General features: G+C 41.1%; 1 protein-coding gene across 1 annotated transcript; it reads right to left on the minus strand.

Moving 5' to 3' along the window:
• Window positions 1–372: 372 nt before the first annotated feature.
• Window positions 373–7,086, minus strand: LOC115815908 (polymeric immunoglobulin receptor-like). The gene is made up of 6 exons (XM_030778877.1): window positions 6,798–7,086; window positions 5,408–5,470; window positions 4,291–4,593; window positions 2,901–2,963; window positions 1,774–2,076; window positions 373–440 (listed from the first exon to the last, which is right to left on the minus strand). Exons 1-6 carry the CDS (start codon window positions 7,084–7,086, stop codon window positions 373–375), a joined length of 1,089 nt encoding a protein of 362 aa, XP_030634737.1.
• Window positions 7,087–13,121: the final 6,035 nt, after the last annotated feature.

Below are 13,121 nucleotides of genomic sequence, written 5' to 3' on the forward strand. Positions count from 1 at the left end.
AAACACCCAAATTAATGGTTAATAAATTATATGAGACTGATTTATGAGACTGATTTATAAACCCTATCACATCTACATCTTTTGGTGTCTCTGTGTTAGGACTGCAGTTGCACCTACACAGTTCATGTTAACAGATACCTATCCTACCAGTCGAATAAGTGGCATGATGCAAGGTTTTTGCCAAATGCTGACGGCTGACAGTAGTATGGTGTGGTAACAAGTTGAGATACAATCATGCACTATCCTGGTGTGGGCCCAATGTTGCACCAGGAAGCCATTTAAACTCATTCTACAGACACAGATAATGGTAAATTCCAGTGTTGTAACAGGTAGTGAAGATAGAGGTAAGGTCAATGAACAGTGTTCTTCTTACTAACCTGTATGATCTGTCACAGCAGGCTGAGTAGTCGTCTTCAAAACAGAAGTGGTAATTTCATCATCTGCAGAAAATTGGAGAAGGATGTTTGTTAGGAGTGATGGTGATAATGTGCACGACAAAGAGGCCCAGTAAATCACTTCCCATCTGCAATGCCAGGAAGGAACTATGAACAGGAGGTCTTTATCTCATAGCCTGTACTAGTCATGTTGTGAAAAACTGTGGAAAATGGAGGGGAAAATTGGGGAAAATATGTGGATGTTCTGCATTGACTGATGAAGCACGGTCCCTGGGGTCAGGTAAAGGACTTTGTGTTGATACATAACTGAATGATGACATTGTGTTTGTCCTTGTATTATTACCAGTTGTTTATAGAGAGCACCTGCAGCTGAAATCTACAGCTTGACCAGAACTACAGCTGGAGCTACTGATTCAAATGGTCCAAATTTGACTAAAAAGCTTCAAAGAGTATCTCTGAGGACCATTATGGAGATGTTGCCTGTTGAAGGACCTCCTCTTCATTTTCAGTTAACAAGCTTTGATGTGCCAGGGCAGAGATGGGAGACATGGCCCCCTGACATTAATTTCCTCAGCCAGCTTCTCCACATCAGGATACTGATGTCCTGTCCTCTCATGCCTACTGTCATGAATTGTATCATGAATTTACATCACATATCTATATCTATTTATATCATGCATTTGTTTTTTTGTAATGGTTCTGACCAGTTTTGTGTCTCTTTTTTGCTCTGCAAAAACAAATGCCTGTGTTACTTCCTCACAGATCACGTTGTATGATCATGCATCCTGTCCCTCATGGTACAGCTCTGTTTCTGGGAAATAGCATGTCTGGCTCTTGTCTCTTACCGTCTTTGTTGAATTTAGCAATGACTATATGTGTGTGTGTGTGAGAGAAAGAGAGAGAGAGAAAGAGAGAGAGAGAGAGAGAGAGAGAGAGAGAGAGAGAAAGAGAGAGATTATGTGAGTACTTGTTTTTGCTAATTTAAGAAGATAGCTGACTGAAAGAACTCTGTTGTACTGGGGACATGTTGGGAAAAGGGTGAAAGACAGAGACAACACTACTAAAAAACCATTGCATATTTGCTTTTTATAAAATATACTGGTAAAACTATTTCTGATAAAACATCTTGGTAAAACTAATTTTGAAAGCATTTTTGGTTAGAGTAGGGTTAGGGTAAGGGTTAGGATTAAGTTGTTATTGTTTACTTTTGTCATAGTTGAAATCAATAGAGTGTCCCCAGAACCTGACATCTGACAAGATCGTGAAATTGGATAAAGGGAACAAGGGTCTGTGCAAACAATGAATCAATCGATCAATTAATCAGTCAATAAATGAATCTGTTTTAATATACTTAATGTACTTTTGTTTTTAATCTTACCGCCCACAACTGTGACATCCACGTCATGATACATAAAGCCGCCCACTCCACACCGGTATGTCCCAGCATCTGACTTCTGCAGTTTACTGATGGTCACAATGAACTGTCCTGTTTCTGAGTTCTCCACTGTGTATCTCCCATGCGATGGCTGATCAGACTTGATGCTGACGTCATTCCCACCGCATGGTTTCTTACAGACAAACTTTCTGGTTCCCGGCCCAGAATTACGGGCTGGGCAAGTCACATTAATTGTTTCTCCTACATGTGCACGCAGTGACTGGGGGGACATCACAAACCTCTCACCTGTCTCACGCACGCACACACACACACACACACACACACACAGACACACACACATGCACACACACACACACACACACACACGCACACGCACACACAAACACACAAACACAAGACACACACACACACACACACACACACACACACACACACACAAGAACACACAGTCACCATATCAGTATTGGTTTGCCAAGAAGGATTGATTATGTTAATAAATAGCATCATTGAAATAAACTGTTGTCCTGTCTGTTTCTGCCACAGTATTCACTGAATGCCAACCTCTGCCATCAAAGCACTCCCAATTACCTTCACCAACCTGGTTGTGCATGAGTGTTATGGGTTTAGTAGTGTAATTGTAATACATTAGTACTGCAATACTCTCTAAGACTGTAGCAGAGTGTTACAGCTAGTGTATCCCATTAATCTTAGTTGTTTAATTAACAGGATATTAAACACCCAAATTAATGGTTAATAAATTATATGAGACTGATTTATGAGACTGATTTATAAACCCTATCACATCTACATCTTTTGGTGTCTCTGTGTTAGGACTGCAGTTGCACCTACACAGTTCATGTTAACAGATACCTATCCTACCAGTCGAATAAGTGGCATGATGCAAGGTTTTTGCCAAATGCTGACGGCTGACAGTAGTATGGTGTGGTAACAAGTTGAGATACAATCATGCACTATCCTGGTGTGGGCCCAATGTTGCACCAGGAAGCCATTTAAACTCATTCTACAGACACAGATAATGGTAAATTCCAATGTTGTAACAGGTAGTGAAGATAGAGGTAAGGTCAATGAACAGTGTTCTTCTTACTAACCTGTATGATCTGTCACAGCGGGCTGAGTAGTCGTCTTCAAAACAGAAGTGGTAATTTCATCATCTGCAGAAAATTGGAGAAGGATGTTTGTTAGGAGTGATGGTGATAATGTGCACGACAAAGAGGCCCAGTAAATCACTTCCCATCTGCAATGCCAGGAAGGAACTATGAACAGGAGGTCTTTATCTCATAGCCTGTACTAGTCATGTTGTGAAAAACTGTGGAAAATGGAGGGGAAAATTGGGGAAAATATGTGGATGTTCTGCATTGACTGATGAAGCACGGTCCCTGGGGTCAGGTAAAGGACTTTGTGTTGATACATAACTGAATGATGACATTGTGTTTGTCCTTGTATTATTACCAGTTGTTTATAGAGAGCACCTGCAGCTGAAATCTACAGCTTGACCAGAACTACAGCTGGAGCTACTGATTCAAATGGTCCAAATTTGACTAAAAAGCTTCAAAGAGTATCTCTGAGGACCATTATGGAGATGTTGCCTGTTGAAGGACCTCCTCTTCATTTTCAGTTAACAAGCCTTGATGTGCCAGGGCAGAGATGGGAGACATGGCCCCCTGACATTAATTTCCTCAGCCAGCTTCTCCACATCAGGATACTGATGTCCTGTCCTCTCATGCCTACTGTCATGAATTGTATCATGAATTTACATCACATATCTATATCTATTTATATCATGCATTTGTTTTTTTGTAATGGTTCTGACCAGTTTTGTGTCTCTTTTTTGCTCTGCAAAAACAAATGCCTGTGTTACTTCCTCACAGATCACATTGTATGATCATGCATCCTGTCCCTCATGGTACAGCTCTGTTTCTGGGAAATAGCATGTCTGGCTCTTGTCTCTTACCGTCTTTGTTGAATTTAGCAATGACTATGTGTGTGTGTGTGAGAGAAAGAGAGAGAGAGAAAGAGAGAGAGAGAGAGAGAGAGAGAGAGAGAGAAAGAGAGAGATTATGTGAGTACTTGTTTTTGCTAATTTAAGAAGATAGCTGACTGAAAGAACTCTGTTGTACTGGGGACATGTTGGGAAAAGGGTGAAAGACAGAGACAACACTACTAAAAAACCATTGCACATTTGCTTTTTATAAAATATACTGGTAAAACTATTTCTGATAAAACATCTTGGTAAAACTAATTTTGAAAGCATTTTTGGTTAGAGTAGGGTTAGGGTAAGGGTTAGGATTAAGTTGTTATTGTTTACTTTTGTCATAGTTGAAATCAATAGAGTGTCCCCAGAACCTGACATCTGACAAGATCGTGAAATTGGATAAAGGGAACAAGGGTCTGTGCAAACAATGAATCAATCGATCAATTAATCAGTCAATAAATGAATCTGTTTTAATATACTTAATGTACTTTTGTTTTTAATCTTACCGCCCACAACTGTGACATCCACGTCATGATACATAAAGCCGCCCACTCCACACCGGTATGTCCCAGCATCTGACTTCTGCAGTTTACTGATGGTCACAATGAACTGTCCTGTTTCTGAGTTCTCCACTGTGTATCTCCCATGCGATGGCTGATCAGACTTGATGCTGACGTCATTCCCACCGCATGGTTTCTTACAGACAAACTTTCTGGTTCCCGGCCCAGAATTACGGGCTGGGCAAGTCACATTAATTGTTTCTCCTACATGTGCACGCAGTGACTGGGGGGACATCACAAACCTCTCACCTGTCTCACGCGCACACACACACACACACACACACACACACACACACACACACACACATGCACACACACACACACACACACACGCACACGCACACACAAACACACAAACACAAGACACACACACACACACACACACACACACAAGAACACACAGTCACCATATCAGTATTGGTTTGCCAAGAAGGATTGATTATGTTAATAAATAGCATCATTGAAATAAACTGTTGTCCTGTCTGTTTCTGCCACAGTATTCACTGAATGCCAACCTCTGCCATCAAAGCACTCCCAATTACCTTCACCAACCTGGTTGTGCATGAGTGTTATGGGTTTAGTAGTGTAATTGTAATACATTAGTACTGCAATACTCTCTAAGACTGTAGCAGAGTGTTACAGCTAGTGTATCCCATTAATCTTAGTTGTTTAATTAACAGAATATTAAACACCCAAATTAATGGTTAATAAATTATATGAGACTGATTTATGAGACTGATTTATAAACCCTATCACATCTACATCTTTTGGTGTCTCTGTGTTAGGACTGCAGTTGCACCTACACAGTTCATGTTAACAGATACCTATCCTACCAGTCGAATAAGTGGCATGATGCAAGGTTTTTGCCAAATGCTGACGGCTGACAGTAGTATGGTGTGGTAACAAGTTGAGATACAATCATGCACTATCCTGGTGTGGGCCCAATGTTGCACCAGGAAGCCATTTAAACTCATTCTACAGACACAGATAATGGTAAATTCCAATGTTGTAACAGGTAGTGAAGATAGAGGTAAGGTCAATGAACAGTGTTCTTCTTACTAACCTGTATGATCTGTCACAGCGGGCTGAGTAGTCGTCTTCAAAACAGAAGTGGTAATTTCATCATCTGCAGAAAATTGGAGAAGGATGTTTGTTAGGAGTGATGGTGATAATGTGCACGACAAAGAGGCCCAGTAAATCACTTCCCATCTGCAATGCCAGGAAGGAACTATGAACAGGAGGTCTTTATCTCATAGCCTGTACTAGTCATGTTGTGAAAAACTGTGGAAAATGGAGGGGAAAATTGGGGAAAATATGTGGATGTTCTGCATTGACTGATGAAGCACGGTCCCTGGGGTCAGGTAAAGGACTTTGTGTTGATACATAACTGAATGATGACATTGTGTTTGTCCTTGTATTATTACCAGTTGTTTATAGAGAGCACCTGCAGCTGAAATCTACAGCTTGACCAGAACTACAGCTGGAGCTACTGATTCAAATGGTCCAAATTTGACTAAAAAGCTTCAAAGAGTATCTCTGAGGACCATTATGGAGATGTTGCCTGTTGAAGGACCTCCTCTTCATTTTCAGTTAACAAGCCTTGATGTGCCAGGGCAGAGATGGGAGACATGGCCCCCTGACATTAATTTCCTCAGCCAGCTTCTCCACATCAGGATACTGATGTCCTGTCCTCTCATGCCTACTGTCATGAATTGTATCATGAATTTACATCACATATCTATATCTATTTATATCATGCATTTGTTTTTTTGTAATGGTTCTGACCAGTTTTGTGTCTCTTTTTTGCTCTGCAAAAACAAATGCCTGTGTTACTTCCTCACAGATCACATTGTATGATCATGCATCCTGTCCCTCATGGTACAGCTCTGTTTCTGGGAAATAGCATGTCTGGCTCTTGTCTCTTACCGTCTTTGTTGAATTTAGCAATGACTATGTGTGTGTGTGTGAGAGAAAGAGAGAGAGAGAAAGAGAGAGAGAGAGAGAGAGAGAGAGAGAGAGAAAGAGAGAGATTATGTGAGTACTTGTTTTTGCTAATTTAAGAAGATAGCTGACTGAAAGAACTCTGTTGTACTGGGGACATGTTGGGAAAAGGGTGAAAGACAGAGACAACACTACTAAAAAACCATTGCACATTTGCTTTTTATAAAATATACTGGTAAAACTATTTCTGATAAAACATCTTGGTAAAACTAATTTTGAAAGCATTTTTGGTTAGAGTAGGGTTAGGGTAAGGGTTAGGATTAAGTTGTTATTGTTTACTTTTGTCATAGTTGAAATCAATAGAGTGTCCCCAGAACCTGACATCTGACAAGATCGTGAAATTGGATAAAGGGAACAAGGGTCTGTGCAAACAATGAATCAATCGATCAATTAATCAGTCAATAAATGAATCTGTTTTAATATACTTAATGTACTTTTGTTTTTAATCTTACCGCCCACAACTGTGACATCCACGTCATGATACATAAAGCCGCCCACTCCACACCGGTATGTCCCAGCATCTGACTTCTGCAGTTTACTGATGGTCACAATGAACTGTCCTGTTTCTGAGTTCTCCACTGTGTATCTCCCATGCGATGGCTGATCAGACTTGATGCTGACGTCATTCCCACCGCATGGTTTCTTACAGACAAACTTTCTGGTTCCCGGCCCAGAATTACGGGCTGGGCAAGTCACATTAATTGTTTCTCCTACATGTGCACGCAGTGACTGGGGGGACATCACAAACCTCTCACCTGTCTCACGCGCACACACACACACACACACACACACACACACACACACACACACACAGACACACACACATGCACACACACACACACACACGCACACGCACACACAAACACACAAACACAAGACACACACACACACACACACACACACACACACACATGAACACACAGTCCCTTTTTGCTTATTTATTGATTTTGGATTATTCATTGTCTATGAACATGCTAGTATATATTATATTTTTGTTGCTATAGTTGCCAAAAGAGATACTACAGTGCATAGATTACTGTCTGCCTTTTAAGACGTGGGTTTAGGCAGTAATCAGGTCTAAGACTATATTTGAGTTCTGGATTCTAGAGGAACTGTGCCCTAACCATACTTATCCAATGGTCATGACCGTTGGGAACGAACATCATTTTCTGACTTGCAGTCAAAGCAGAACTCCATCGTAATTAGCTAGTTTTAGCATGTCATACAACTATCTTTCAACATATATATCGAAATGCTTCATCTTGCTTGAAAAAAAAAACGAAAACAAACAAAACTCACCTGAGAGAACAATCCAAATGACAATACGAAAAGTCCACATTTTGACAAACTAACAGATGTTACCTCTATTCCTGCCCAGTACAATACCACAACAGTTGGGAAATTCTAATGTTCTAAACTTATTCTGTCACCTTGCAGTTGGAGTAGCAACAGGTTCTTCCAGAACCATCTAACCACGTTTTAGCTGAGACTTTTTGACAGAAATTTGGCCGTAGCACTAACGATCCTCAATTCCTTGAATGTGTGGCTTGAGACGGTTGCATGTCCTCATGAAACTCACGAAAGAGCAGTAAAGGGAAGTTCTTAGGTCAGAGCAGCGTAAACAGCATTAAGAGTGTTATGGTGTCTGGGGTTGGAGATGCTTTGTGTTTTTGTGCAATCAGCACATTTTTTTTTTTGTTTGTTTGTTTGTTTGTTTGTTTTTTACATACCTCAGGCATTTGAGCATCCAACACAGACTTGAACCTCTATGCTGTTGGTACTCACCAGACGAAAAATTGCTTGTGCAAAATCAGCTGTTGTGTAATCGATCAGCTGTTTAACATCAATATTTCTTCACAACTGCTTACATGACATCTGTGGTGAAAACTTTGGTATTGATGCCTGACATCGATACCCGATATCAATATCTGAATACGAACAGTTGAATCTGAACAGTTGTCTGTGACTTGCTTGAGTTCAGTCAGGCTGAGTTTCAACTGTTTAGTTGGAGCTTTCAGATCAGCAAAAAATGAACTACAGTTCACTCCAACCAGTTCACTCGGGTTGGGACCCCCACCCCCCCCAGTTTTCACTTATGCAAAACTATCTTAGATCTGTGATTACAGCATTGTGGGATGAGTCAGTCATTTGTACATAATGAGAGATAGAGAGAGAGAGAGAGAGAGAGAGAGAGAGAAGAGTGCACTCAGTCACAGTATGGCGAAGTCCTGTTTCTCTCTCTCTCTCTCTCTCTCTCTCTCTCTTTCTCTCTCTCACATCTGATATGGTGTGAACAATCAAATTTGAACAAGTGAACTCAAAGGTTTTTCTCAGCAACATCCAGTGTTGAGCAACATTTTACCGTTACTATGGTAACACTCAGTTCTTTCACACTTTTTTAATTTCACTTCATCTTGTAACTTCCTGTCCCTTCTTGATTCTAAAACATTATCTCAAACATAGGGTGTCATGGTTATTGACCTTTCTTTTCTTTTCTTTTTTCTTTTTTTTTTAACACGCCTCAGGCATTTGAGCATCCAACACAGACTTGAACCTCTATGCTGTTGGAATGACATGGCATGACATCTGTAGTGAAAACTTTGGTATCGATGCCTGATATCGATACCCGATATCAATATCTGAATACTTATCTGAATCTGAACAGTTGTCTGTGACTTGCTTGAGTTCAGTCAGGCTGAGTTTGGTTTAGGCTATATGGAGCTTTCAGATCAGCAAAAAATGAACTACAGTTCACTCCAACCAGTTCACTCGGGTTGGGACCCCCACCACCCCAGTTTTCACTTATGCAAAACTATCTTAGATCTGTGATTACAGCATCGTAGGATGAGTCAGTCATTTATATATAATGAGAGAGAGAGAGAGAGAGAGAGAGAGAGAGAATAGTGCACTCAGTCACAGTATGGGGAAGTCCTGCTTCTCTCTCTCTCTCTTTCTCTCTCTCTCTCTCTCTCTCTCTCTCTCTCTCACTTCTGATATGGTGTGAACAATCAAATCTTTTTCTCAGAAATGTCCATTGTTGAGCAACATTGCACCGTTGCTATGGTAACACTCAGTTCTTTCACACTTCTTTAAATGCACTGTATCTTGTAACTTCCTCTCTCTTGTTGATTCTCAAACACAAACATTCAAATATTAATTATTGTCTTTGTGGTTTGCATGTTTTCTAAAACAAAAAAAAATCTAAATTTATAGATCTATTTACAAGTTTCCAAATAAACAAGGTAATAAGACCCCATTGTGGAATAAGTACACATATGTACATATGACAAAAACATTTTTGAAACACAGCACATATACATATCTGTAGTGTAAATCAGGTCAAACAAAACAAAATGTCTCAGGCATGTAAGATTGTCGGTACCTTCAAACTGTTCGGTCTTTCCCAGCGAAGATGTCTTTGTTGAGTCTAAGTGGGTTTCAGGTGGGTTAAGGTGAGATTTGGCTGAGCACTAGGCAGCCTCAATGATTTTATGACTAACTACGTCTGACACCAGTGCAGTTATGCTCCATTAGAGAAACTGTCATGGGTATAGTACCATAAATTTGCATTATGCAAACAGCTTGTCTGATGGGAGTAACCTGTCTGAGGTCCTGTAAAGACTCATTGCCAAGAGCTTGGACATTTTCTCTGTCAGTGACACATTTGGATGTTCTCATGTCCTCTTCACCTGCTCAAGTCTCTTGTCATGCCAATGGTATGAGGAAAATCTGGTTAATGGTTCACTGTGAATATTAGACTTAACACTAATATCACTTTGCTGTAACCATAGCCTTATTTTGGAACCTGAACCCAGTGAAATCACAGATATTCTGAAAAACTCTATTTATAACTCAGCGCTCTGAACACTGAACCTAGAAATTATTCTGAATAACTCTTCATTAGCCGTACATATAATAAATAACAGCATTAAAGTAGCAGGTACAATACTACTCTTCGAATTCAATACTTCTAGCTAACTAAGTTCAGTAACTAGGAAATAATTTATCACGTACTCAAAGAGTAGGAATACAGACGTACACGTTTATTACAACGATCAAATTCAAACGGTACAGAATGAATCTAATGTTGAATAAATTGGAAATCAGGTGGAATTAAGGCACGTCCGCTATACACACACATACAACAGCATCTAATTTACTAACAAGAAGACCAACAACTAACGGTAGACAATAACAGTATCCTCGTTACCTAAAGTATTTATGAATGAACAACTACGCGAGCATGAGGCATTACTCACGAGAAGGCACGCTTAACCAAAAGAACTACCTGAGTGATGTTCTAGTGGAGTTACACGCAAAAAGGGCTTGTGAGGAAGGGAGAGAAAAGGGATGAGGAAGAAGAGGAGCAGGCCCAGCCACGTTCAGGTATGAGAGATCGGAGTTACCGAGGTTGGCAGAAGGAGACCGTGAGCGAGACTTCGTGTAGGTGCCGGGAAAGTCTTTTAGCGTCACGGATCTTCCGTAGCGGTGAGCCTGGGTCGATTCTTCGTGGAGACGAGCAGGACAGAACGGATGGACTTACATTACGGCTGATACAACCGGAGCTTAACTGGAGCTGAACCTTAGCGCAGCTGAACTGAACTTTGGCGCAGCTGAACTGACCTACAGGATAGCAGAGAGTCTGGCATTTTATCTGATTTGCAGACGGGGGGGTGCTGCTATCCTTTTGGGGGTGTCTCTGTCTGAAAGGAGACACTCCTTGGAATTTGGGAAGTATTAATTTGAGCTCGGTTGAAATAATTTTACATAACTTTTTCCCATTAAAGAATAGTAAAATTACGTCCGCTTACTCGAATCTACCGCATTTTATGCTCCCGAACAAGACCAAATATGGTCTCTTTACCATTAAAAACAGCACAGTTACACCGATGGTCATACAATTAGCTGCCCATGACTTGGCTCCTGGCTATTTCTAAGTTTTACCGCGCATTTATGACTATACGAACAGTTATGCATATTTAACTGATAATATCGTATGGTTAGTTTCATTTTTCTTTTGTTCTACATAGTTTGTGCCCGAGTGGAGCAATGCAGATGGGGCCTGTGACACGGTCTGAATTCCATTCTCAAAGGGAAACTAACCTCCCGGGGTGATCTAGTCTCCCTCACAATTAAACATTATCAGCATTTGAGCAAATGGTCTGGGGTTAGCTGCCCTAAAACATCAAGCCTGACGTCTGTTAGGTGTTACAGCGAGTGGTCTCTGCTTTGATATGCATTGGTCCTGCATGCAGGGAGGCCTGGGCCATGAAGAGAGAACTGAGATCAAAGGGGATAGGGATAGAGAGGCAGAGTGAGGGTGATAGAAATAGATAGGGAAGGGTGAAAAAGAGGGAGAGAGTTTACACAACTGCATCTTTAATTACTAAGGAACACTGAAGGTTAACAAATGTCCTTTTCTTTCTGAGAGCTGCACAGTGTCTGCCCGACACTCTATAAGCCGTATTTAAATTCCCTTAAATTGGCATATTCTAAATGACTTTGCTTTTTGTAAAAGGTCGGTTGAAGAACCATTGCTCTAAACAATATGCTCTTTAATTAAAAAAAAAAAAAAAAAAAACAGAATAGAAAATGCTCTGAGAAAGAACAGCAGGGTGTGACTCACCTCTGGGCTCCAGCAGGTTGGTGAAAATGTATACTGGCGTAGTGGATGTTGTCTGCCTGTGTTTTTTCTCTCGTGTCAACACACTGCTTCTCTATGTTAGCGTATTGTTCACTCTCAGCTGTGCCACAGAGAGATAGTCTTGACCATCTAGATAAGGGGTGGGCAAATCCGGTCCTGGAGGGCCATGGTCCTGCTGTTTCTCTTGTCAACCAACTAAATACAGTCTCTGATTGGCTGAGGAGCATACACACCTGTTTTTTAAAGTGAAAATCAACAGGTAGCTAAGAGGTGAAAAAAAAACGGCAGGACACCGGCCCTCCAGGACTGGATTTGCCCACCTCTGGTCTAGATAGTCTAGACCGTCTCTGGACACTACCTTGGTGCCTGAACCTCCGCCTATGACATTCCTTTACAGACACTCCTGGACAACATTAGTAAAGCAAGAGGAGAAAAAAAGCAAAAGCACAGTAAAATGTCCAGCTTTTGAACATAACTCCTCATCACAGCACTGCTATCACCCTTATTCCCAGTAGGGTCATTTCAAAGATGTTGCCAGAGGAGTTTCACACCAGATACCTACGGAGCACATTGGGCTTATTTTACCCATTTCTCAGACTAAGGACAAAGTCAGTGAAGCAGGTACGTGTTTGGCACAGGGCAGCTACCCTTTATGTGAACTTTATGTGCACTTCCTGGTCTCGTTTGGAACCTACACCCTGACCCAGTTGGAGCAAATTCTCACTGGGAATGATCAGAGCTCAGAAACACTAGAACTGACTAACAGCTAGTGTTTCATCTCACTCTCTCTCTCTCTTTCTCTCTCTCTCTCTCTCTCTCTCTCTCTCTCTCTCTCTGTGTGTGTGTAGTTCCTGTTTTGAGGTTTGCTCTGCAGCCATGTCACTTCTCCTCTTCCTTCTGTTCAAAGAACAAATAAATTCATGATATGGAAAGAGGACATCACATCTGATTGTTTTTCGTTTGCGGGGGGTGGGGCAGTAGGTAGCGCTGTCGCCTCATAGTAAGAAGGTTTCTGTCCTTTCTGTCTGGAGTTTGCATGTTCACCCTGTGACTGCATGGGTTTCCTCCAGGTGGAGGGAAAGTACATGACGAAACCCAGCACAAACTTCAGGTTGCCTCCTCTCTTTACTTA

This window comes from Chanos chanos, chromosome 7 (assembly GCF_902362185.1).
Source record: "Chanos chanos chromosome 7, fChaCha1.1, whole genome shotgun sequence".
NCBI lineage: Eukaryota > Metazoa > Chordata > Actinopteri > Gonorynchiformes > Chanidae > Chanos > Chanos chanos.

Excerpts from the sequence above, each read along its gene's own strand:
- LOC115815908 (XM_030778877.1), bottom strand. The coding sequence starts at position 7,086 with ATGTCCCCCCAGTCACTGCGTGCACATGTAGGAGAAACAATTAATGTG. Across the intron at positions 2,964-4,290 it reads GGATGTCACAGTTGTGGGCG|ATGATGAAATTACCACTTCT; the intron begins GTAAGATTAAAA and ends AATTTTCTGCAG. Across the intron at positions 2,077-2,900 it reads CGCTGTGACAGATCATACAG|GTGAGAGGTTTGTGATGTCC; the intron begins GTTAGTAAGAAG and ends TGCGTGAGACAG.